At 44.5% G+C, this 26757-nt stretch overlaps 1 protein-coding gene across 1 annotated transcript in view; it reads left to right on the forward strand.

Annotated features, from left to right (window-relative positions):
* LOC139564353 (t-SNARE domain-containing protein 1-like) overlaps nt 1–26757 on the forward strand; it is a 157799-nt gene that overhangs the window by 104971 nt on the left and 26071 nt on the right. The window contains exon 11 of the mRNA XM_071383818.1: nt 14522–14633. Within this exon, the coding sequence (XP_071239919.1) occupies nt 14522–14617 (96 nt within the window). The 3' untranslated portion in view covers nt 14618–14633. The remainder of the gene's footprint in view (nt 1–14521; nt 14634–26757) is intronic.

The raw sequence follows: 26757 nt of genomic DNA on the forward strand, positions 1-26757 counted from the left end.
CTCTCACCCCGGGATTTACGGCATTACCGGTTTAGTACACAAGGGGGCACCAAAAGCCCATTGGGTGTCACCAGAATGCTAACAAAATTAGCATTTACATTTACATTTTAGTCATTTAGCAGACGCTCTTATCCAGAGCGACTTACAGTAGAGTGCATACATTTTATTACATTTTTACATACTGACACAAGTAATAGTGCATTTTCATGGAAGCTGCTAGTTTAAATATGCTAAGTAGTGCAAACGATAATAAATTAATTGCAACGACAGGCAATCCAGATCATAAAGTTATACATATATAGGTAGGAGCTACTGGATGTCATATTTGTGGAGTTTGGACCTTTACAAGCAAAAATGAACGAGAGACATTGTGCAAATGAACAAAGTTTTGACGCATGCAGTACTGTCTCTCCAGTGTGGAGTCTGAAGTGGCTAGGACAATGGGCCTGCCTCCTCTGCTTGGAGAAGAAGGGGTAGGAGCAGACTGATGGGCCAAGAACAGAGAGTAGAAAAAACACAAGGAAATCAAGATAGAAGTGGCAGCTGTACAAATAACTCATCCAAAGGGCTTTGACTTCTCAAACATGTTAGAAACCTAACATTATGTGATGCCCCATCAACTTATGAATTCAGCCACGTACTTAGCAAGTTAAACTAGGTGTTAATGCATATTCACGCAGGAAAAACATATAAACGTATAAGAAATATCTTGCTGTGTTTTTTATACACAGATCTAAAATGCTTTTTATTGTAATTTCTGCTCGGCATCAGACTCCTTTTGTGCATCAGTTGCACTTCTAAACTCCGATGAGAATTCACGAACGGGCATTCTATTAGCAGACAGCGCTCTGAATGATGTGGAGCTACTTTTCTCTGGTACTTTTCTCAGTGTAGCCAGCCTATTTTTTCAAGTAAAATGCAAAATTAACTTGAAGCAAAACATTAGAAAATGTAGCTGGCTACATTCTTTCTATGATCAAATCAAATCAAATGGTATTAGTCACATGCGCCGGATACAACAGGTGTAGACCTTACAGTGAAATGCTTACTTACGAGCCCCTAACCGACAGTGCAGTTTCAAAAATACGGATAAGAATAAGAGATAAAAGTAACAAGTAATTAAAGAGCAGCAGTAAAAAATAACAATATGTACAGGGGGGTGCTGGTACAGAGTCAATGTGCGTTGGCACTTGTTAGTTGAGGTAGTATGTACATGTAGGTAGAGTTAATTAAAGTGACTATGCATAGATGACAACAGAGAGTGGCAGTGGTGTGGAGAGGGGAGGGGGGCAATGCGAATAGTCTGGGTAGCCATTTGACTAGATGTTCAGGAGTCTTATGGCTTGGGGGTATAAGCTGTTTAGAAGCCTCTTGGACCTAGACTTGGGGCTCCGGTACCGCTTGCTGTGTGGTAGCAGAGAGAACAGTCTATGACTAGGGTGGCTGGAGTCTTTGACAATTTTTAGGGCCTTCTTCTGACACCACCTGGTATAGAGGTCCTGGATGACAGGAAGCTTGGCCCCAGTGATGTACTGGGTTGTTCGCACTACCCTCTGTAGGCAATGATGCAACCAGTCAGGATGCTCTCGATGGTGCAGCTGTAGAACCTTTGAGGATCTGTGGACCCATGCCAAATATTTTCAGTCTCCCGCTTCACGACTGTCATGGTGTGCTTGGATAGGCCTAAACATTAGAAATATGATGGCCATGCATTGTTTTTGCTTTTTCATTGTAAGCTCATTTAGTTGTGTGGCTGCCAGCCAAATAGCGTTGCACTTCTGTTGTCATCTGATGAAAATGAAGCTATATTATGCCGAATGTGCTACACTAATGTATTTTCTGTGAAGGAAAACTATAGTTGCACCCCTGATCACTCTATCGAAGTAAAAAAAACACTGTTGACTTTCAATATAAAATGTGACCCCTGTCAATACACAGCTGGACTCACCTGCTACCGCTTTCTCCTATTGTGCTATTTACAAACAAAACGTGACTGGCTGAACTGTGCTGGAGAACTAAGTAAGCTTCATAATGTAAAATAATGTGACAGGTGAAATAAGAACGCGATGTGCTTTATCTCCTAAAACATTGCACAAGGTGACTGCAGGTATTTACTTAAAAAATAGCTACAAATATTAAAATGTATTGAAAAACTTCAAATAAATATTTTCAGCAGTTTTGGTGGTATTGAAAGACCATCCAGTGGCTATTTACAAATACCCCAGTATACAGAATAAACAGGAGGCTGAAGAAATTTGGCTTGGCAGCTAAAACCCTCACAAACTTCTACAGATGCACCATTATGAGCATCCTGTCGGGCTGTATCACCGCCTGGTATGGCAACTGCACCGTCCGCAACAGCAGGGCTCTCCAGAGGGTGGTGCGGTCAGCCCAATGCATCACCAGGAGCACACTGCCTGTCCTCCAGGACATCTACAGCACACTGTGTCACAGGAAGGCCAAGAAGATCATCAAGGACCTCAGCCACCCGAGCAACGGCTTGTTCACCCCGCTACCATCTAGAAGGCGGAGACAGCACAAGTGCATCAAAGCTGGGACCAAGAGACTGAAAAAACGCTTCTAGCCGGCCTCCAACCAGTACTCTGCCCTGAACATTAGTCACTGTCACTACCACTCGGTACTCTACCCTGCACCTTCGAGACTGCTGCCCTATGTATATAGTCATTGAACACTGGTCACTTTAATAATATTTACATAGTGTTTTACCCACTTCATATGTATACTGCATTCTAGTCAAGGCTCATCCTATATAACTACTGCTGTACACGCCTTTTCTATTCACATACTGTCCATAATGTCTATACACACCATCATATACAGGACATATACACTGAGTGTACAAAACACTGACATAGACTGACCGGGTGAATCCAGGTGAGTATGATCCCTTATTGATGTCACTTATTAAATCCACTTCAATCAGTTTAGATGAAGGGGAGGAGACAGGTAAAAGAAGGATTGCTAAGCCTTGAGACAATTGGGACATGGATTGTGTATGTGTGCCATTCAGAGAAGGAATTTAAGTGCCTTTGAACGGAGTATGGTAGTAGGTGCCAGGCACACTGGTTTGACTGTGTCAAGAACTGCAACGCTGCTGGGTTTTTCACGCTCAATAGTTTCCTGTGTGCATCAAGAAGGGTCCACCACCCAAAGAACATCCAGCCAACTTGACACAACTGTGGGAAGCATTGGAGTCAACATGGGCCAGCATCCTTGTGGAATGCTTTCGACACCTTGCAGAGTCCATGCCCCAACGAATTGAGGCTGTTCTGAGGGCAAAGGGGGGTGCAACTCAATGTTAGGAAGGTGTTCCTAATGTTTTGTACACTCAGTGTATGTTTATATTCCGCACTCTGACACTGCTTGTTCTAATATTTCTATATTTATTTATTAATAAATTTTTATTTGGGGGATTTGCTTGTATCATTCTTACATATTACTGCACTTTTGGAGATAGGAACATAAGCATTTCGCTACACCCGCGATAACATAATATGTGTACGCGACCAATACAATTTGATTTGATACAAGGTCAATACACACTAAAACATCCACAGAGGAAATATCTCTGGGCAGACAGACAGTCAACATACTTATCTATTGATGCTTTTAGTCTTGGAGCAGGAAAGGAGGTGCAGCAGGTCTGTCCTTTATATAGTTCTTTAACAACAATCATTTCCCCAGAAGGTCAGTTCTCTACTTGATCAACAATTCAACATCCTCCCCGTCTCTATCCATCTGTGAAAACTTCAGAATTGGAGTTGAAAGCAAAATTGTACTTGGTGCTTTAAAACGTTACATTATTTCCATTATATGATTCTCACTAGGGAAACCGTGCTCTATACATATTCATGTAACGTACAGCCGATGTGTTTGTCTTACAAAATAAGCCCATTTCATAGACACAGATACATGAGAAACATAGACACAGATATATGAGAAACACAGCCAGAATACCAGAGTGCAGCTGGGCTAAAGTTAGTGGTGCTGTCTGAGACGATGCAGGGACCAAGACAGGGACAGGGACCGAGACAGGGACAGGGAGAGGAAGAGGATTGTGGTGCTGTCTGAGACGATGCAGGGACCGAGACAGGGACAGGGACCGAGACAGGGACAGGGACCGAGACAGGGACAGGGACCGAGACAGGGACAGGGACCGAGACAGGGACAGGGAGAGGAAGAGGATTGTGGTGCTGTCTGAGACGATGCAGGGACCGAGACAGGGACAGGGACCGAGACAGGGACAGGGAGAGGAAGAGGATTGTGGTGCTGTCTGAGACGATGCAGGGACCGAGACAGGGACAGGGACCGAGACAGGGACAGGGACAGAGACAGGGACAGGGACAGGGAGAGGGAGAGGATTGTGGTGCTGTCTGAGACGATGCAGGGACCGAGACAGGGACAGGGACCGAGACAGGGACAGGGAGAGGAAGAGGATTGTGGTGCTGTCTGAGACGATGCAGGGACCGAGACAGGGACAGGGACCGAGACAGGGACAGGGACCGAGACAGGGACAGGGACCGAGACAGGGACAGGGAGAGGAAGAGGATTGTGGTGCTGTCTGAGACGATGCAGGGACCGAGACAGGGACAGGCACCGAGACAGGGACAGGGACCGAGACAGGGACAGGGACCGAGACAGGGACAGGGACCGAGACAGGGACAGGGACAGGGAGAGGGAGAGGGAGAGGATTGTGGTGCTGTCTGAGGCGATGCAGGGACAGGGACAGGAAGAGATTTGTGCTGCTGTCTGAGGACCGGGACAGGGATGAGGACAGGGACAGGGAGAGGTTTGTGCTCTTGTCTGAGGCGATACAGGGACAGGGATGAGGACAGGAACAGGGAGAGGTTTATGGTGCTGTCTGAGGCAATGCAAATCAAATCAAATCTTATTTGTCACATACACATGGTTAGCAGATGTTAATGCGAGTGTAGCGAAATGCTTGTGCTTCTAGTTCCGACAATGCAGTAATAACCTAACAATTTCACAACAACTACCTTATACACACAAGTGTAAAGGGATGAAGAATATGTACATAAAAATATGTGAATGAGTGATGGTACAGAGCGGCATAGGCAAGATGCAGTAGATGGTATAGAGTACAGTATATACTGTCGTGTCTTTGGCTATGCCGGATTAAGTGATATGACATGCTATTCTATAAAATCCTTTCTCTGTAATTAATATTACCTGATTGAGCTAATCATGTAAATGTTATTAACTAGAAAGTTGGGGCACCACAAAATAATATTTATAGAGCTGTTATCTGCCGAATAAACTCTTAAAGACCTAGTAATATTTTACATCAATAGCAGTCAATATTAATCGTCACCTTATTTCAGTCTCAACTGAAAGTTGTAAATTCTTATCTTATCTTCACGAACCCTGGCTAACAAGTTGAATCAGCAATACAAAATTGTGTTTAATTATTTATTTACTAAATACCTAACTAATCACACAGAATTACATATACACAGAATGAATCATGCCTTGATGACCAATAATGTCATAAAGGAAAACGTCCCTGGTGGACGGAGCAGAGGAACACAAAGGAAAGTGGGTTGGGTTTGAGTGAAAGAGCGGGAAGACTGAGGAACAAAGGGAGAAGCCATGCTATCGTAAATACAGGATCTTATGCATTCTAAATTACCGCCCATTTGGAAAAGGAAAATGCACTGAATATTTACTCTGAGCTGTGCTTCAATAGGTTGGTGGTAGATGGAAGGCCGTGTTGCCCAACAGAGTCCTTTGTCCTTTGAAGAGTGTCTCTGGTGGTGAACGGGATACATTGTAGCGTCGTCGTTGTGTGGTAGACGGAATACTCTGTCTGTCCTTTCCTAGCCCACGTTTACAGCTGCTGTTGCTAACTCAGCGGCCAGGATGTCTCACTTCTTTAGTGAATAAGAGTTCAACGTTCATACCATTCACAACCAAAGCTCACGCTGAGGTTGGCTTAGTTCTGTAGTTGACATGTTAGTCCTTTTTAACGTATGGACCGTCGTCCTCACGTCCTCGGAACAGGAGGTTACATTTTTGTCAAGGGCTTTATATAGTGGAGGGAGAAGGGTGTGTTTTCATAGTTTTATAACCCATGTCTCTTCACAGGGGCGGGCCACTGATTGAGCAGAGCCCTAACCTTATGAATACCCAAATCTCTCATTTGGAATCTCTCACTAAAATTACATTTAATCTTTTCACCAATAATTTTATATTCAAATATTTAAATTGCCCAACAATTCCATGTGAATCTGATAACTATAATATGTAGACTTTCCACTGTAGAGTTTATGTTATCCTATCATTGATGAGAATGTTTCAGATGACAACCAAACTGACATCATATTCATTAAGTACCAACGCATATGTTCAACTGGTCGGATTACCAAAATATGGTTAATTTCCCCCCCTAATTTATTTGATGTTCCCAGACTCCGTTAAAACATCTTATGGCTGCAGGGGCAGTATTGAGTAGCTTGGATGAAAGGTGCCCAGAGGTGCCCGTAGTAAACTGCCTGCTCCTCAGTCCCAGTTGCTAATACATGCATATTATTATTACTATTGGATAGAAAACACTCTGAAAACTCTAAAACTGTTTGAATGATGTCTGTGAGTATAACAGAACTCATATGGCAGGCAAAAACCTGAGAAAGAATCCAAACAGGAAGTGGGAAATCTGAGGTTGGTCGATTTTCAACCCAAGTTCCGGTTGGAACTTTATTGAAGATTTATGTTAAAAACATTCTAAAGATTGATTCAATACATCGTTTGACATGTTTCTACTGACTGTTATGGAACTTTTTGACATTTCGTCTGCTTTTAGTGAACGCGCTTCCTGACTTTGGATTTGTTTACCAAACACGCTAACAAAAATAGCTATTTGGACATAAATGATGGACATTACCGAACAAAACAAACATTTCTTGTGAAAGTGGGAGTCTTGGGAGTGCATTCCGACAAAGATGAGCAAAGGTAAGTGAAGATTTATAATGCTTTTTATTAGTTTTGTTGACTGCACAATTTGGCGGGTAACTGTATGGCTTCCTTTTGTGGCTGAACGCTGTTCTCAGATTATTGAATATTGTGCTTTTCCCGTAAAGCTTTTTGAAATCTGACACAGCGGTTGCATTAAGAACAAGTGTATCTTTAATTCTATGTAAAACATGTATCTTTCATAAAAGTTTATGATGAGTATTTATGTCATTTGACGTGGCTCTCTGCAATTTCTCCGGATATTTTGGAGGCATTTCTGAACATGGTGCCAATGTAAACTGAGGTTTTTGGATATAAATATGAACTTTATAGAACAAAACATATATGTATTGTGTAACATGAAGTCCTATGAGTGTCATCTGATTAAGATAATCAAAGGTTAGTGATTAATTTATCTCTATTTCTGCTTTTTGTGACTCCTGTCTTTGGCTGGAAAAATGGCTGTGTTTTTTGTGATTTTGCGGTGACCTAACATAATCATTTGTGGTGCTTTCGCTGTAAAGCCTATTTGAAATCAGACACGTTGGTGGGATTAACAACAAGATTACCTTTAAAATGGTATAAGATACATGTATGTTTGAGGAATTTTAATTATTAGATTTCTGTTGTTTGAATTTGGCGCCATGCACATTCACTGGTTGTTGTCATATCATCCCGTTAACGGGATTGCAGTCATAAGAAGATTTAACAAAAGCTATTCAAGAGTCCCTCTGTAGAGTCAAGAGAGAGAGGGAAGGGAGAAAGGTATTTATGGGGGAGTCATAAACCTTACCCACAGGCCAACGTCATGACAATACATATGAGATGAGTAATGAAGGGTATGTAAACAAATAAAAGTGGCATTGTTTAAAGTGGCTAGTGATACATGTATTACATAAAGATGGCAAGATGCAGTAGATGGTATAGAGTACAGTATATACATATGAGATGAGTAATGTAGGGTATGTAAACATTATATTAAGTGGCATTGTTTAAAGTGGCTAGTGATACATTTCTTACATCAATTTTTCCATTATTAGTGGCTTGAGTTGAGTCAATATGTTGGCAGCAGCCACTCAATGTTACTGATGGCCTTGAGATAGAAGCTGTTTTTCAGTCTCTCGGTCCCTGCTTTGATGCACCTGTACTGACCTCGCCTTCTGGATGATAGCAGGGTGAACAGGCACTGGCTCGGGTGGTTGTTGTCCTTGATGATCTTTATGGCCTTCCTGTGACATCGGGTGGTGTAGGTGTCCTGGAGGGAAGGTAGTTTGCCCCCGGTGATGCGTTGTGCAGACCCCACTACCCTCTGGAGAGCCTTACGGTTGTGGGCTGAGCAGTTGCCGTACCAGGCGGTGATACAGCCCGACAGGATGCTCTCGATTTACGCATCTGTAAAAGTTTGTGCTTTTGGTGACAAGCAGACTTTCTTCAGCCTCCTGAGGTTGAAGAGGCGCTGCTGCGCCTTCTTCACCACGCTGTCTGTGTGGGTGGACCAATTCAGTTTGTCCGTTATGTGTACGCCGAGGAACTTAAAACTTACTACCCTCTCCACTACTGTCCCGTCGATGTGGATAGGGGAGTGTTCCCTCTGCTGTTTCCTGAAGTCCACGATCATCTCCTTTGTTTTGTTGACGTTGAGTGTGAGGTTATTTTCCTGACACCAGGAAGTCCAGTACCCAGTCGCACAGGGCGGGGTCGAGACCTATGGTCTCGAGCTTGATTACGAATTTGGAGGGTACTATGGTGTTAAATGCTGAGCTGTAGTCAATGAACAGCATTCTCACATAGGTATTCCTCTTGTCCAGATGGGTTAGGGCAGTTTGCAGTGTGGTTGCGTTTGCGTCGTCTGTGGACCTATTGGGGCGGTAAGCAAATTGGAGTGGGTCTAGGGTGTCAGGTAGGGTGGAGGTGATATGGTCCTTGACTAGTCTCTCAAAGCACTTCATGATGACGGAAGTGAGTGCTACGGGGCGGTAGTCGTTTAGCTCAGTTACCTTAGCTTTCTTGGGAACAAGAACAATGGTGACCCTCTTGAAGCATGTGGGAACAGCAGCCTGGGATAGGGATTGATTGAATACACCAGCCAGCTGGTCTGCGCATGCTCTGAGGACGCGGCTGGGGATGCCGTCTGGGCCTGCAGCCTTGCGAGGGTTAACACGTTTAAATGTTTTACTCACGTCGGCTGCAGTGAAAAAGAGTCCACAGATTTTGGTAATGGGCCGGGTCAGTGGCACTGTATTGTCCTCAAAGCGAGCAAAGAAGTTGTTTAGTCTGTCTGGAAGCAAGACATCCTGGTCCGCGACGGGGCTGGTTTTCTTTTTGTAATCCGTGGTTGACTGTAGACCCTGCCACATACCTCTTGTGTCTGAGCCGTTAAATTGCGACTCTACTTTGTCTCTATACTGACGCTTAGCTTGTTTGATTGCCTTGCGGAGGGAATAGCTACACTGTTTTTATTCGGTCATGTTTCCGGTCACCTTGCCCTGGTTAAAAGCAGTGGTTCGCGCTTTCAGTTTCGCGCGAATGCAGCCATCAATCCACAGTTTCTGGTTTGGGAATGTTTTAATAGTTGCTGTGGGTACGACATCGCCGATGCACTTGCTAATAAACTCGCTCACCGAATTAGCGTATTTGTCAATGTTGTTGTTTGACGCAGTGCGGAAAACATATCCCAATCCACGTGATCGAAGCAATCTTGAAGCGTGGAATCAGATTGGTCGGACCAGCGTTGAACAGACCTGAGCGCGGGAGCGTCCTGTTTTAGTCTCTGTCTATAGGCTGGGAGCAACAAAATGGAGTCGTGGTCAGCTTTTCCAAAAGGAGGGGTGGGGGAGGGCCTTATATGCGTCGCGGATGTTAGAATAACAATGATCTAGGGTTTTACCAGCCCTGGTAGCACAATCGATATGCTGATAGAATTTAGGGAGTCTTGTTTTCAGATTAGCCTTGTTAGAATCCCCAGCTACAATGAATGCAGCCTCAGGATATGTGGTTTCCAGTTTCATAGTGTCACGAACCCGGCTCAAAGCCCGTAACAAAAGGGAGACAACGTGGAGATAAGGAATAACAAAATATATTTATTAACTAAGGTAACCTAAATGCAATTAACAATGGTGTGTGTAATCAGTAATCAGTAATGTAAGTGAGTGTTTTGCTTGCATAAATGTGATAATGTGGTATGTTGAAAGGTGCTAAAGCAAACAACCAAAAAGCCACAAAAATCCACAACAAAATCTATGACGGTGTCTGCATGGAGAGAGTCTCCTCCATGAATGGGGAAGTGGTGTATTTATCCTGGGAGACACCGGGCCCAGGTGTTTCCCATGTAGCTGACGACCCTCCCAACTCCGCCCACCGGCATCCTAATAAGGAAACAAGAACAAAGAGAGAATACGGCAGACAGAGTGGGAGGGTCGTCACAATAGAGTCAAATAAAGTTCGTTCAGGGCTGTCGATGTGTCTGCTTGGGGGGGAATATATGCGGCTGTGATTATAATCGAAGAGAATTCTCTTGGAAGATAATGCGGTCGACATTTGATTGTGAGGAATTCTAAGTCAGGTGAACAGAAGGACTTGAGTTCCTGTATGTTGTTATGATCACACCACGTCTCATTAATCATAAGGCATACACCCCTGCCCCTCTTCTTACCAGAAAGATGCTTGTTTCTGTCGGCGCGATGCGTGAAGAAACCAGCTGGCTGTACTGACTCCGATAGCGTGTCTCGAGTGAGCCATGTTTCCATGAAGCAAAGATCGTCTCTTATGTCTCTCTGAAATGCTACCCTTGCTCGGATTTCATCAACCTTGTTGTCAAGAGACTGGACATTGGAGAGTAGTATGCTAGGGAGCGGTGCGCGATGTGCCCGTCTCCGGTGCCTGACCAGAAGACCGCTTCGTCTGCCCCTTTTACGGTGATGTTGTTTTGGTTCGCCAGCCGGGATCCGATCCATTGTCCTGGGTGGTGGGCAGAACAGAGGATCCGCTTCGGGAAAGTCGTATTCCTGGTCGTAATGATGGTGAGTTGACATTGCTCTTATATTCAGTAGTTCCTCCCGACTGTATGTAATAAAACCTAAGATTACCTGGGGTACCAATGTAAAATAACACGTAAAAAAACAAAATACTGCATAGTTTCCTAGGAACGCGAAGCGAGGCGGCCATCTCTGTCGGCGCCGGAAGTCTAGAGTAGGGACAAGGACGGGGACAGGGACAGGGACAGGGACAGGTTTATGGTGCTGTCTGAGGCAATGCAGAGACAGGGACCGGGATGGGGACAGTGAGAGGTTTGTGGTGCTGTCTGAGGCGTTGCAGGGACAGGGACAGGGAGAGGTTTGTGGTGCTGTCTGAGGCGATGCTGAGGCGATGCAGGGACAGCGACTGGGATGGGAACAGGGACAGGGACAGGGAGAGGTTTGTGGTGCTGTCTGAGGCGATGCAGGGACAGGGACGGGGACAGGGACAGGAAGAGGTTTGTGGTCCTGTCTGAGGCGATGCAGGGACAGGGACTGGGACAGGGACAGGGACAGGGAGAGGTTTGTGGTGCTGTCTGAGGCGATGCAGGGACAGGGATGGGAACGGGGACCGGGACAGGGACAGGGAGAGGTTTGTGGTGCAGTCTGAGGCAATGCAGGACAGGGATAAGGACGGGGACAGGGACAGGGAACGGTTTGTGGTGCTCTCTGATGCGATGCAAGGACAGAGACGGGAACGGGGAGAGGTTTGTGGTGCAGTCTGAGGCGATGCAGGACAGGGATAAGAACGGGGACAGGGAACGGTTTGTGGTGCTCTCTGATGCGATGCAAGGACAGAGACAGGAACGGGGAGAGGTTTGTGGTGCAGTCTGAGGCGATGCAGGAACAGGGATGGGGACGGGGACAAGCAGGGGTTTGTGGTGCAGTCTGAGGCGATGCAGCAGAGACCGTGACAAGTGACAGGGAGGCTGTCACAGGTCCACTGAGGGTCCCAGGACTGGCCGTGAGTGTTTGTTTGCTGCTCCTTTTATATATCATTATCAGGGTTGACTGGGAATTTGATTGTACACATTTCACATAATCCCATTACAAAGGAGGCAGCTAGTTTTACTCTACCAGATACGATAAAGGAGGAAAAAATGATGACACTAATCATTGCGTGCCATTATTATTGTATTATTAAGACATTTCTCCTCTCACACATTAGGTAAATAGCTTTCCCCTCCCGGAAACTCAATGTGAGCTTGTCTATCTGTATGAGAGAAATGGTGATGAGTTTGGAGCATGCTGGCACACGGTCTGACATGACTTGCAGCTGCTAATAACCGCGGTGAGGATCATCTTGGACTGTGAGGATGCAGTGTAGCAGCCTCATGTTTCCCACACCCTGAGGCAGTACACCCTGTCCCTGGCATGGTTGTGAAATGCATGAACACCTTTAGATGGCAATATGCTTGTGAAATGTACACATAACTGGTGCCACATTGTCATGTTTGGAGACATGAAACAATGTTACGGTATAGCCAGAAAAAGATGTTAACATTTTGGCGTTGGTGACCATTTCCAAACGCATCTTCACCAAGAGATCAAGCTTTCTTCAGCAGAGGTCTTACTCCGCTCCTCTGACTTTGGCTCAGAGATAAACTGAGTGGATTCAAGGTGCCACATATTGTATAAAGCTCATTTCTCTTTCAGCCCCTCTCTAGCTCATTCTAACCCAGCTGCTGCTTGTCCTTGACCTGACCTTTATGCTGACAAAGGGGATTTCTTAGAACCTCGCCATGACAATGACAACACTGAGACTGAAAGGATCAGGGATGAGAGCCAGCGGGAACAGGCACGGGTGGGCAAGCGGCAGAGAGAGAGATAGAGAGGGGGAGAGGGAGAGATAGGGAGATGGGGACATATGGAGTAATGCAAGAATAGACAAATGAGACTATGAGGAGTCATTTGACCAAATGCTTGAGGTTAAGGTTTGTCCTGTTCTTGGTCATTCAGACTGAGCGGAATAGAACCGGGGAGATACTCTCTACTCCTCTCCTCCCCTCTCTTCCTTCCAGGGGAATGCAGTGTACATGGTCATCAACCACAAGCCTACAGGACACACTCCCCTGGGGATTAGGAAATGAGTGATAAGACCATTTCTTCCTTGTCTCAGTTCTGTCTCAGTCCCCCCCCCCCTCTGCTCTCTGTGTGCCTCTCTCACCCATTCCTCTCTCACAGCCCTGTGGCTGGACAATTCCAGTTTAAAAATACTGCAACAGTTCCTTTGTTATAGTAACCCATTTCTTTCCCCCTCTCTACCTTATTTATTTTTCTGTTCTCCCTAAATAAGAGTGGAATAGGGATGAGAAAGAGAGAGGGAGGGAGAGAGAGAGACTCTGCACCGTGTGACTGCTCTGTGCAAGCAGGGAAAGGGAGAGAGGATGGGAGAGAAAGTTTATAAGGCACAGTTTATAAGGAAATGTGAGAAAGAAGCCGGGGAATCTGTGGTGGCCAGCTGCAAGAGAGGAGATAGCGGAGAAAGGCTTTTAATTCTCAATCCCCACAGAGCCTTTGAAAATTACCAATCTTCTTATCACAGACGCAGGGCTGCTTATGCAAATTGTTGTGGAGTGGAACGTTTAAACTGAAAATTACTCGACAGCAGTTTTTTTTCTTCTCCTCTCTCTCTCTCTCTCTCCACATAGAAAGCCTGTTTCGAGTCTCAGAAGATGAATTGCTTTGAAGCGAGTCAGGATTTAAAGACTCCAGACCCAGCTCTGGTCTAACGTAGCCGCTCTCACTGCCTTTGTAGCGGAAAACGGGGAGGAAAAAAGAGAAAGAAAAAGCATTTGAAAACAACATTCTGGTCTCACCTCCCTGCTCTGACACATCACCTATCGCCCGAGGAGGCTAGGAGCCAGGGAAATATATAAATATCTCTAACCCCTGTTCTCCATTCTAGTTATTTTCATTTCTAGTTGAGGTTATTTTTCATTAATTTTTTAAAATATATTTTGTTACTACACATTGAGAGTTATGAACATGGGCGGATAACACAGCTTGTGTTCTATGTGGGGAAGTTGTTTGAACCATTTCAAGTTTGAAGTTACACCACAGGCAATATTAGAAGAAAAAAAGTTGATAAATGATGTTGAAACAATTCCCAGTCCATAGATATAACCCCTTCTAATGAAAAAGAGGATAGAGAGCATGTGAAGGAAAATGTTGTTGTTTCTGTGTTCTGTGATCAGACACCACTGGCTCTTAATGGTTTCTCTCATCATTAATCACCAAGCACTTGACCAAACTCAAATCAAGTCTTTATGATAAGTTATTTCTGAAAATACATTCTGATGTACAAACCTAATGTAACCCAATAACCCACAATTGTGTTTCAGCCATTTCACCTGGTATTACGATGGGTGCCTGCATGGTGTCTATTTAGGTGGGAATGTTGGGAAAGTATTTGGTGTGTAACTCCAGGGAGGAGATTAAATGTTTGTGTTGTATGTATTGAATATGTTGCAGATTCTATAGTTTTCTAATTGAATCTAATCTGATCTGACCCACAGAGGCAGATTAGGAAGAGGAAGTGTTACATGCTGGTGGCGGGAGGCTTCATCCTCACCCTCCTCATCATCATCATCGCTGTGTCAGCAAGAAAATGAAACCAGAACCCCAGAGGTAAGCCTCCTAAACCATCCAATACTACTGCTGTTTATAAACCAGCAACAGCCCAAAAAATAGTATTGATATTGTTATACATGTACTATATTGGCGTATTGATTGCTATATTGACATTCTATTCTGATTGTAATCTGCATAGAGGCCTGAGACGAAGTGCAGACCCTGAGAATATGGCACAACACGTTAAAAGAGAATTTAGCTTTTTTAAAACCCAAATGTAAATTAAATGTTATAGAAGCGTCCAGATACTTTTTTTCAGATTTCACTTGTTTTTGAGAAACTTACCCCAACCAGCGATTCACTTCCTCATCCTCATTGTGCAGTATTGGGCTCTGAAAAACATCAACAAATGCTCCAAAAACACCCAAATTATTCCTTTTAGATTCGGGAAAGTTCTCAGTATAGTTATGCAAGTCTTGAGATGTTGTACACATGAAATTGTGTCATTATGAACATTGTTACTTTTATTTCTTATTCTTATTCATATTTGTTATACTGCATTGTTGGTTAGGGGCTTGTAAGTAAGCATTTCACTGTAAGGTGAAACACCTGTGACTAATAACATTAACATTTGATATCTGCAAACCAGGATGAGGAACTTTATCGCTGGTTGGGGTAACTTTATCAAAAACAAGTGAAATCGCAAAAAAAAATTGTCTGGACAGCATGCCATTTATATAAAAAGAGATTTGGTTGTAAAGGGCTAACTTGACCTTTAAGGATGCGTTTAGTGGATGCGTTCAATAGTTTTATTTTGTGATAAGAATTTGGGGTAAACTCAGAGAATGTATAGGGATTCTACAAAAACACAGCTTTTTAATTGGAGTGTCAGTAATGTGCAGGAAGGCTTCTTACTTGAATTGGATCAATAATTGGAGTCATAGTCAGAGGACACACTATGAAAGTGACTGACATTGACTTGCAACGTTCATAGCAACAAGACAGCAAATTCAACATTTTTTTCCGCAAATCGATCTTTAAGTATTTTCTGTCAAGCGGAAATGTGGTGGGAAAAGGATTTATCTTCTTATATAACTGTGGCTGAAATACTGTAGATGGGTAAATCAATGTTCTCTTAATGTTCCTAATTTCCGATTACTTCTGTTGGTATGATCTGAAAAGGCTTTTAACCACTTCAGTTTCCCTGTATGTGGTATGTTGGTTAGGCAACCAATACTTGACTATTTCTTGCTCAATGTGTGTTTATCACAGAGCAAGCCATTGTGTACAAGCCATTGTGTATAGAAAACATTAGGAACATCTTCCTAATATTGAGTTGGACCCCCTTTTGCCCTACGAACAGGCTCAATCCGTTAGGGCATGGTGCCGAAAAGCGCTCTACAGGGATGCTGACCCATGTTGACTCCAATGTTTCCCACAGTTGTGTCAAGTTGGCTGGATATCCTTCGGGTGGTGGACCATTCTTGATAAACAGGGGAAACTGTTGAGCATGAAAAACCCAGCAGCATTGCAGTTCTTGACACAAACCGGTGCGCCTCACACCTACTACCATATCCCGTTCAAAGGCACTTACATTTTTTGTCTTGCCCATTCACCCTCTGAATGGCACACATACACAATCCATGTATCAATTGTCTCAAGGCTTGAAAATCCTTCTTTAACCTGTCTCCTCTCCTTCATCTACACTGATTGAAGTGGATTTAACAAGTGAAATGAATAAGCCATCATAGCGTTCACCTGGATTCACCTGGTCAGTCTATGTCATGGAAAGAGCAGGTGTTCTTAATATATTGTATATTGCTGTTCCTTCACATTATCTTTTTACAGAAAAAAAATTTCTTCAGTTTGGACAATGAAATGGAAATGGAATTCCAACCACAAGTAATGATTTTTGTTCACTTGTAGCTTCACATAATCAGTACTTCAGGTGATTAGATTTGTACCAAATCATTTGGAGCAGATGAGATGGAATTTCTCAAGTTGGTGTTGGTGTTGGTGTTGGTGTTGGTGTTGGTGTTGGTGTTGGTGTTGGTGTTGGTGTTGGTGTTGGTGTTGGTGTTGGTGTTGGTGTTGGTGTGTGTGTGTGTGTGTGTGTGTGTGTGTGTGTGTGTGTGCGTGCGTGCGTGCGTGCGTGCGTGCGTGCGTGCGTGCGTGCGTTTGTGCGTGCGTGCGTATACACTGAGCCCTATAGAAGAGGAAGAGTACAGGCTTAGCAGAACCGCCTGGGTTCTTGCCAAAGCAGACGCAGCCATAAGCCTGATATAGTCTGCCAGTTCTTGTACCAGAAACAGGATCCAAATAAACAAACAGAGTTTAAACAGAATGAAGTGTTCCGAGTATGTACCAACAACAAATTCAGTTTGGCTGCCATTGTTGTTGGTTGTTGGGCATCCTTCCATTCTCCTTGATGCTGTTGACTGATTTTGAAGAAAGTACCGGTACTACACTACAGTACTCTCACATAATAATAATAATAATCCCTAATAATAATATCTTTATTTGTATAGCTCTTTTCAGTACTCCCACATACTCTAGCTGGAGTAGACTATAGTATGTTATACAGAAACATAATGAAAGACAGAGAGAGACAGACAGAAGGGCACAGCATTACATAGTCATAGAGAGGGGAAACATTGACAGGTACGAACTATGAACACACAGTGAGAGTTAGAGAGGATATAAACTGAGCAAAAAAAGAAACGTCCATTTTTCTTTCAAAGATAATTCGTAAAAATCCAAATAACTTCACCTGTTACGCGAGTGCAGCAAGGAGCAAAGGCAAGTTGCTAGCTAGCATTAAACTTATCTTATAAAAAACAATCAATCTTAACATAATCACTAGTTAACTAGACATGGTTGATGATATTACTAGTTTATCTAGCTTGTCCTGCGTTGCATATAATCAATGCAGTGCCTGTTCATTTATCATTGAATCACAGCCTACTTCGCTAAACGGGTGATGATTTAACAAGCTCATTCGCGAAAAAAGCACTGTCATTGCATCAATGTGTACCTAACCATAAACATCAATGCCTTTCTTAAAATCAACACACAAGTACATTTTTTAAAACCTGCATATTTAGTTAATATTGCCTGCTAACATGGATTTCTTTTAACTAGGGAAATTGTGTCACTTCTCTTGCGTTCTGTGCAAGCAGAGTCAGGGTATATGCAGCAGTTTGGGTTGCCTGGCTCGTTGCGAACTGTGTGAACACCATTTCTTCCTAACAAAGACCGTCATTAATTTGCCAGAATTTTACATAATTATGACATAACGTTGAAGGTTGTGCAATGTAACAGCAATATTTAGACTTGGGGTTGCTGCCCGATCGAAAAAATACGGAACGGTTCCGTATTTTACTGAAAGAATAAACGTTTTGTTTTCGAAATGATAGTTTCCGGATTTGACCCTATTAATGACCTAAGGCTCGTTTTTCTGTGTGTTTATTATATGATAATTAAGTCTATGATTTGATATTTTATAGAGCAGTCTGACTGAGTGGTGGTAGGCAGCAGCAGGCTCGTAAGCATTATTCAAACCGTACTTTCCTGCATTTGCCAGCAGCTCTTCGCTGTGCTTCAAGCATTGCGCTGTTTATGACTTCAAGCCTATCAACTCCCGAGATTAGGCTGGCAATACTATAGTGCCTATAAGAACATCCAATAGTCAAAGGTATATGAAAAACAAATGGTATAGAGAGAAATAGTCCTATAATTCCTATAATAACTACAACCTACAACTTCTTAACTGGGAATATTGAAGACTCATGTTAAAAGGAACCACCAGACTACAAAGGGAAGCACAGCCGTGAGCTGCCCAGTGACACGAACCTACCAGATGAGCTAAATCACTTCTGTGCTCGCTTTGAGGCAAGCAACACTGAGGCATGTATGAGAGCATCAGCTGTTCCGGACGACTGTGTGATCACGCTGTCCGTAGCCGACGTGAGTAAGACCTTTAAACAGGTCAACATACACAAGGCTGCAGGGCCAGACGGATTACCAGGACGTGTGCTCCGGGCATGTGCTGACCAACTGGCAGGTGTCTTCACTGACATTTTCAACATGTCCCTGATTGAGTCTATAATACCAACATGTTTCAAGCAGGACCGAGCACGTCCCCATTCTCATCGGCGGGGCTTTAGTGGATCAGGTTGTGAGCTTCAAGTTCAAAGGTGTCCACATCAACAACAAACTAGAATGGTCCAAACACACCAAGACAGTCGTGAAGGGCACGACAAAGCCTATTCCCTCTCAGGAAACGAAAAAGTTTTGGCATGGGTCCTGAGATCCTCACAATGTTCTACAGCTGCAACATCGAGAGCATCCTGACTGGTTGCATCACTGCCTGGTACGGCAATTGCTCGGCCTCTGACCGCAAGGCAGAGCAGTACATCACTGGGCCTAAGCTGCCTGCCATCCAGGACCTCTACACCAGGCGGTGTCAGAGGAAGGCCCTAAAAATTGTCAAAGACCCCAGCCACTCCAGTTATAGACTGTTCTCTCTACTACCGCATGGCAAGCGGTACCGTAGTGTCAAGTCTAGGACAAAAAGGCTTCTCAACAGTTTTTACCCCCAAGCCATAGACTCCTGAACAGGTAATCAAATCGCTACCCGGACTATTTGCATATTTTTACGCTGCTGCTACTCTTTGTTTATCATATATGCATAGTCACTTTAACTATACATTCATGTACATACTACCTCAATTGGGCCGACCAACCAGTGCTCCCCCACATTGGCTAACCGGGCTATCTGCATTGTGTCCCGCCACGCACCACCCCCTCTTTTACGCTACTGCTACTCTCTGTTCATCATATATGCATAGTCACTTTAACTATACATTCATGTACATACTACCTCAATCAGCCTGACTAACCGGTGTCTGTATGTAGCCTTGCTACTTTTATAGCCTCGCTACTGTGTATAGCCTGTCTTTTTACTGTAGTTTTATTTATTTACTTACCTATTGTTCACCTAACACCTGCACTATTATTTAGAGCCTGTAAGTAAGCATTTCACTGTAAGGTCTACACCTGTTGTATTCGGCGCACGTGACAAATAACATTTGATTTGAGCTTTCATATGTTCTGAGCAAGGAACTTAAACATTAGCTTTTTTACATGGCACATATTGTAACGGTTCTCCACTTCCTCTTCATCCGAAGAGGAGGAGCATGGATTGAACCAAGACGCAGCGTGATACTTAGACATGATATTTATTTAGACACGACAAAACAACGAAGACAAAAAACGAACTATACTTGAATTAACTAACAAAATAACAAAACGAATGTAGACAAACCTGGACGTAAGAACTTACATGTAACACGAAGAACCCACGAACAGGGAAATGACTACTTAAAAACCGAACGAACAAAATGAACAAACAAACCGAAACAGTCCCGTATGGTGCAACATAGACAGACACTAACACAGGAGACAACCACCCACCACAAACAAAGTGAAAACACCTACCTAAATATGATTCTCAATCAGAGGAGATGAAAACCACCTGCCTCTAATTGAGAACCATATCAGGTACCCAAAACCAACATAGAAACAGAAAACATAGACTGCCCACCCAAACTCACGTCCTGACCAACAAACACATAAAAAACAACAGAAATCAAGTCAGGAACGTGACATAACCCCCCCCTCAAGGTGCGTACTCCGGACGCACCACCAAAAGTCTAGGGGAGGGTCTGGGTGGGCATCTGACCACGGTGGTGGCTCAGGCTCTGGGCGAGGTCCCCACCCCACCATAGTCAATCCCAGCTTACGTTTCCCCCTCAGAATGACCACCCTCTTATTACACCCAATAAATGTACAGGGTAACATCACGATAAGGAGCAGCACCGGGACAAGGGGCAGCACCGGGATAAGGTAGCTCAGGACAGAGAGATAGCTCAGGACAGAGAGGTAGGTCAGGATAGAGAGGTAGCTCAGGATAGAGGGGCAACTCCGGACTGAAGGGCAGCTCCGGACAGAGAGACAGCTCTGGACTGAGGGGCAGTTCAGGAATAATGGCAGCTCTGGGCTGAGGGGCAGCTCATGGCTGGCTGACGGCTCTGGACGCTCATGGCTGGCTGACGGCTCTGGACGCTCATGGCTGGCTGACGGCTCTGGACGCTCATGGCTGGCTGACGGCTCTGGACGCTCATGGCTGGCTGACGGCTCTGGACGCTCATGGCTGGCTGACGACTCTGGACGCTCATGGCTGGCTGACGGCTCTGGACGCTCATGGCTGGCTGACGGCTCTGGACGCTCATGGCTGGCTGACGGCTCTGGACGCTCATGGCTGGCTGACGGCTCTGGACGCTCATGGCTGGCTGGCGGCTCTGGCAGATCCTGTCTGGCTGGCGGCTCTGGCAGATCCTGTCTGGTTGGCGGCTCTGGCAGATCCTGTCTGGTTGGCGGCTCTGGCAGATCCTGTCTGGTTGGCGGCTCTGGCAGATCCTGTCTGGTTGGCGGCTCTGGCAGATCCTGTCTGGTTGGCTCTAGCGGCTCCTGACTGACTAACGGCTCTGACGGCTCGGGACAGACGGGCGGCTCTAATGGCTCGGGACAGACGGATGGCTCAGATGGCGCTGGGGAGACGGATGGCTCAGATGGCGCTGGGGAGACGGATGGCTCAGATGGCGCTGGGGAGACGGATGGCTCAGATGGCGCTGGGGAGACGGATGGCTCAGATGGCGCTGGGGAGACGGATGGCTCAGATGGCGCTGGGGAGACGGATGGCTCAGATGGCATTGTGCAGACGGATGGCTCTGGCCGAATGAGGCGCACTGTAGGCCTGGTGCGTGGTGTAGGCACTGGTGGTACTGGGCTGGGGCGGGGAGGTGGCGCCGGAAATACCGGACCGTGCAGGCGTACTGGCTCCCTTTAGCATTGAGCCTGCCCAACCTTTTTTATTTATTTTTATTTTACCGTTATTTTACCAGGTAAGTTGACTGAGAACACGTTCTCATTTGCAGCAACGACCTGGGGAATAGTTACAGGGGAGAGGAGGGGGATGAATGAGCCAATTGTAAACCTTACCTGGTTGAATGCTCCCCGTCGCCCGACCAGTGCGGGGAGGAGGGACAACCCGCACCGGGCTATGTAGGCGAACCGGGGACACCATGCGTAAGGCTGGTGCCATGTAAGCCGGCCCGAGGAGACGCACTGGTGGCCAGATATGTAGAGCCGGCTTCATGGCACTTGGCTCAATGCTCAATCTAGCCCTACCAGTGCGGGGAGGTGGAATAACCCGCACCGGACTATGCACACGTACAGGAGACACTGTGCGCTCTACTGCGTAACACGGTGTCTGCCCGTACTCCCGCTCTCCACGGTTAGCCTGAGAAGTGGGCGCAGGTCTCCTACCTGCCCTTGGCCCACTACCTCTTAGCCCCCCACCCAATACATTTTTGGGGTTTCTTCACGGGCTTCCGTGCTAGCCGCGTACCTTCATAACTCCGGTCTTGCGCTTGATTCTCCGGCTTCCAGCCACGTCTCCTTGCTGCCTCCTCATATCGCCGCCTCTCTGCTTTCGCTGCCTCCAGCTCAGCTTTGGGACAGCGATATTCTCCCGGCTGTGCCCATGGACCTTTTCCGTCCAATATATCCTCCCAACTCCAATAATCCTGTGTAGCAGGCCACTGCTCAAATTCACGCTGCTTGGTTCTGGTATGGTGGGTGGTTCTGTAACGGTTCTCCTCTTCCTCTGAAGAGGAGGAGCATGGATTGAACCAAGACGCAGCGTGATACTTAGACATGATATTTATTTAGACACGACAAAACAACGAAGACAAAAAACGAACTATACTTGAATTAACTAACAAAATAACAAAACGAATGTAGACAAACCTGGACGTAAGAACTTACATGTAACACGAAGAACCCACGAACAGGGAAATGACTACATAAAAACCGAACGAACAAAATGAACAAACAAACCGAAACAGTCCCGTATGGTGCAACATAGACAGACACTAACACAGGAGACAACCACCCACCACAAACAAAGTGAAAACACCTACCTAAATATGATTCTCAATCAGAGGAGATGAAAACCACCTGCCTCTAATTGAGAACCATATCAGGTACCCAAAACCAACATAGAAACAGAAAACATAGACTGCCCACCCAAACTCACGTCCTGACCAACAAACACATAAAAAACAACAGAAATCAAGTCAGGAACGTGACACATATTGCACTTGCATTTTTTTCTCCAACACTGTGTTTTTGCATTATTTAAACCAAATTGAACATGTTTCATTATTTATTTGAGACTAAATTGATTTTATTTACGTATTATTTGAAGTTAAAATAAAAGTGTTCATTCAGTATTGTTGTAATTGTCGTCATTACAAATATATTTATAAAAAAATTGGCCGATTAATTGGTATCAGCTTTTTTTGGTCCTCCAATAATCGGTATCTGCATTGAAAAATCATAATCGGTCGACCTCTAATATGGACAGGTATGAACAAACACTGAGAAGGATAGAGGATATAGACACTGAAAGCGACACAGAGGCAGATGGGCAGAGAGGAGAATAGCGAGCACTATAGATCAGTTTAATGAGAGTGACGACGACAGAAATAACTGTGGAGACGCTTCTGCTCTCGAATCAATAGCCTGGCTCTTTATGGTGCACTAAATAACGCCATAACTGCCCCCTGACACTTATTTCTGCAAATTATAGTGCCGGCACCGCCTTCACATCTTGTTTACAGACTCATTTGGGAAGTGAGATTTTTCCATGTGCATGTTAGCACCATGTGCTAACTGTAACTACACAAGGTCTTTGTGTGTATGGGGAGGAATGGTCGCTGAAATCAGGGGTGCTAAAAGAGAGAGGTTTCAGGGGGTTTCGTCTAATCAAGCAGTGACCGTGGACACTAGAAATGTGCCTGTCCAGTCTGTATCCTAACAGTTAAACTGACTGTTGGATATCATTATGCATCTAGATATTAGTACAGTTACTGGGATTCTCCTCACACGGGGCCCCATTTACGTAATGGATTTCCCCTATTTACAGTGCCTTGCAAAAGTATTCACCCCCTTTGGCGTTCTTCCTATTTTGTTGCATTACAATCGGTAATTTAAATGGATTTTTATTTTTATTTCATGTAATTGACATACACAAAATAGTCCAAATTGGTGACGTGAATTTAAAAAAATTACTTGTTCCAAACAATTCTAAAATATAAAAAACGGAAGAATTGTGCGTGCATATGTATTCACCCCTTTGCTATGAAGCCTCTAAATAAGATCTGGTGCAACCAATTACCTTCAAAAGTCACATAATTAGTTAAATAAAGTCCACCTGTGTGCAATCTAAGTGTCACATGATCTGTCACATGATCTCAGTATATATACACCTGTTCTGAAAGGCCCCAGAGTCTGCAACACCACTAAGCAAGGGGCACCACCTTATAATCGGCACCATGAAGACCAAGGAGCTCTCCAAACAGGTCAGGCAAAGTTGTGGAGAAGTACAGATCAGGGTTGGGTTATAAAAAAATATCTGAAACTTTGAACATCCCACAGAGCACCATTAAATCCATTATTAAAAAATGTCAAGAATATGGCACCACAACAAACCTGCCAAGAGAGGGCCGCCCACCAAAACTCACGGACCAGGCAAGGAGGCCATTAATCAGAGAGGCAACAAAGAGACTGAAGATAACCCTGAAGGAGCTGCAAAGCTCCACAGCGGAGATTGAAGTATCTGTCCATAGGACCACTTTAAGCCATACACTCCACAGAGCTGGGCTTTACGGAAGAGTATCTGAAAAAAATAAGCAAACATATTTGGTGTTCACCAAAAGGAGACTCCCCAAACATATGGAAGAAGGTGCTCTGGTCAGATGAGACTAAAATTGAGCTTTTTGGCCTTCAAGGAAAACGCTACGTCTTGCGCAAACACAACACCTCTCATCACCCCGAGAACTCCATCCCCACAGTGAAGCATGGTGGTGGCAGCATCATGCTGTGGGGATGTTTTTCATCGACAGGGACTGGAAAACTGGTCAGAATTGAAAGAATGATGGATGGCGCTAAATACAGGGAAATTCTTGAGGGAAAACTGTTTCAGTCTTCCAGAGATTTGAGACTGGGAAAGAGGTTCACCTTCCAGCAGGACAATGACCCTAAGCATACTGCTAAAGCAACACTCAAGTGGTTTAAGGGGACACATTTAAATGTCTTGGAATGGCCTAGTCAAAGCCCAGACCTCAATCCAATTGAAGATCTGTGGTATGACTTAAAGATTGCTGTACACCAGCGGAACCCATCCAACTTGAAGGAGCTGGAGCAGTATTGCCTTGAAGAATGGACAAAAATCCCAGTGGCTAGATGTGCCAAGCTTATAGAGACATACCCCAAGAGACTTGTAGCTGTAATTGCTGCAAAAGGTTGCTCTACAAACTATTGACTTTGGGGAGGGGGGGGGGGGAGGGGGGGGTTGATTAGCTATGCACGCTCAAGTTTTCAGTTTTTTTGTCTTACTTCTTGTTTGTTATACAATAAACAAATATTTTCCATCTTCAAAGTGTAAGGTTGTAAGGCAAAAAAATGCCAAGGAGGGGTGAATACTTTCGCAAGCCACTGTATCTAATATTAAAGAAACCGCATAGTGGTGCATGTCCCATCCAATACATTTTGCATGTGAAGGGCCACTAATCAGTGTGGTGTGCATACAATTTGCAGTCAACATTGTCTGATAATGACGCATTAGCACATTTGCTCTAAAAATTTACAATTGTATTCCTTTCTAGTAACAGTTGCCATTGTGGCTAAAAAAGGATTTCATCATCATATTACACCACCACTACTACAACACTATATTGGAATGGTTGATTTGATGGGACTCTCCTCTTAACTGGCTTCAAACAGGGAATCATGTGAATGGACATTCATGGGAGACCCTCTACTGCAGTGCATTGATGAGTAGTCAGGTAGCGTTGTACAAACACACACACACACACACACACACACACATATGCACACACACACACACACACCGGTAGAACAAGTAAAGCGGGGGGCCAGGGACACAGTGCTGTCTGATTATAGAGAATCTCCAGTTTACACAAACACAATCAGAGAGATTACAAACACATCCTGGAGCTCCCTCAAAACACAAAGCACATCCTGGAGCTCCCTCAAAACACAAAGCTCATCATGGAGCTCCCTCAAAACACAAAGCTCATCCTGGAGCTCCCTCAAAACACAAAGCTCATCCTGGAGCTCCTTCAAAACACAAAGCTCATCCTGGAGCTCCCTCAAAACACAAAGCACATCCTGGAGCTCCCTCAAAACACAAAGCACATCCTGGAGCTCCCTCAAAACACAAAGCACATACTGGAGCTCCCTCAAAACACAAAGCACATCCTGGAGCTCCCTCAAAACACAAAGCTCATCCTGGAGCTCCCTCAAAACACAAAGCTCATCCTGGAGCTGGAGCTCCCTCAAAACACAAAGCTCATCCTGGAGCTCCCTCAAAACACAAAGCACATCCTGGAGCTCCCTCAAAACACAAAGCACATCCTGGAGCTCCCTCAAAACACAAAGCTCATCCTGGAGCTCCCTCAAAATACAAAGCTCATCCTGGAGCTCCCTCAAAACACAAAGCTCATCCTGGAGCTCCCTCAGAACACAAAGCTCATCCTGGAGCTCCCTCAAAACACAAAGCACATCCTGGAGCTCCCTCAAAACACAAAGCACATCTTCACACATACCGTGCCTTCAGAAAGTATGTATTTTCCATTTTGTTGTGTAACAGCCTGAATTGAAAATGGATTCAATATTTATTTTTTTATCTCACCCATCTATACACTATAACCCATAATGACAAAGTGAAAACATGTTTAGATATTTTTACATTTATTGAAAATGAATACAAAAATATCTACTTTATTAAGTATTCACACCCCTGAGTCAATACGCTAGAATCACCTTTGGCAGCGATTATAGATGTAAGTCTTTTTGGGTAAGTCTCTAAGACCTTTGCCCATTGTTCTTTGAAAAATGTTTCAAGTTCGGTCAAATTGGTTGTTGATCATTGCTAGACAACCAAGTCTTCCCATAGATTTCAAAGCAGATTTAATTCAAAACTGTAACTCGGCCAGTCAGGAGCATTCACTGTCTTCTTGGTAAGCAACCT

This window comes from Salvelinus alpinus, chromosome 35, assembly GCF_045679555.1.
Source record: "Salvelinus alpinus chromosome 35, SLU_Salpinus.1, whole genome shotgun sequence".
Classification (NCBI taxonomy): Eukaryota; Metazoa; Chordata; class Actinopteri; order Salmoniformes; family Salmonidae; genus Salvelinus; species Salvelinus alpinus.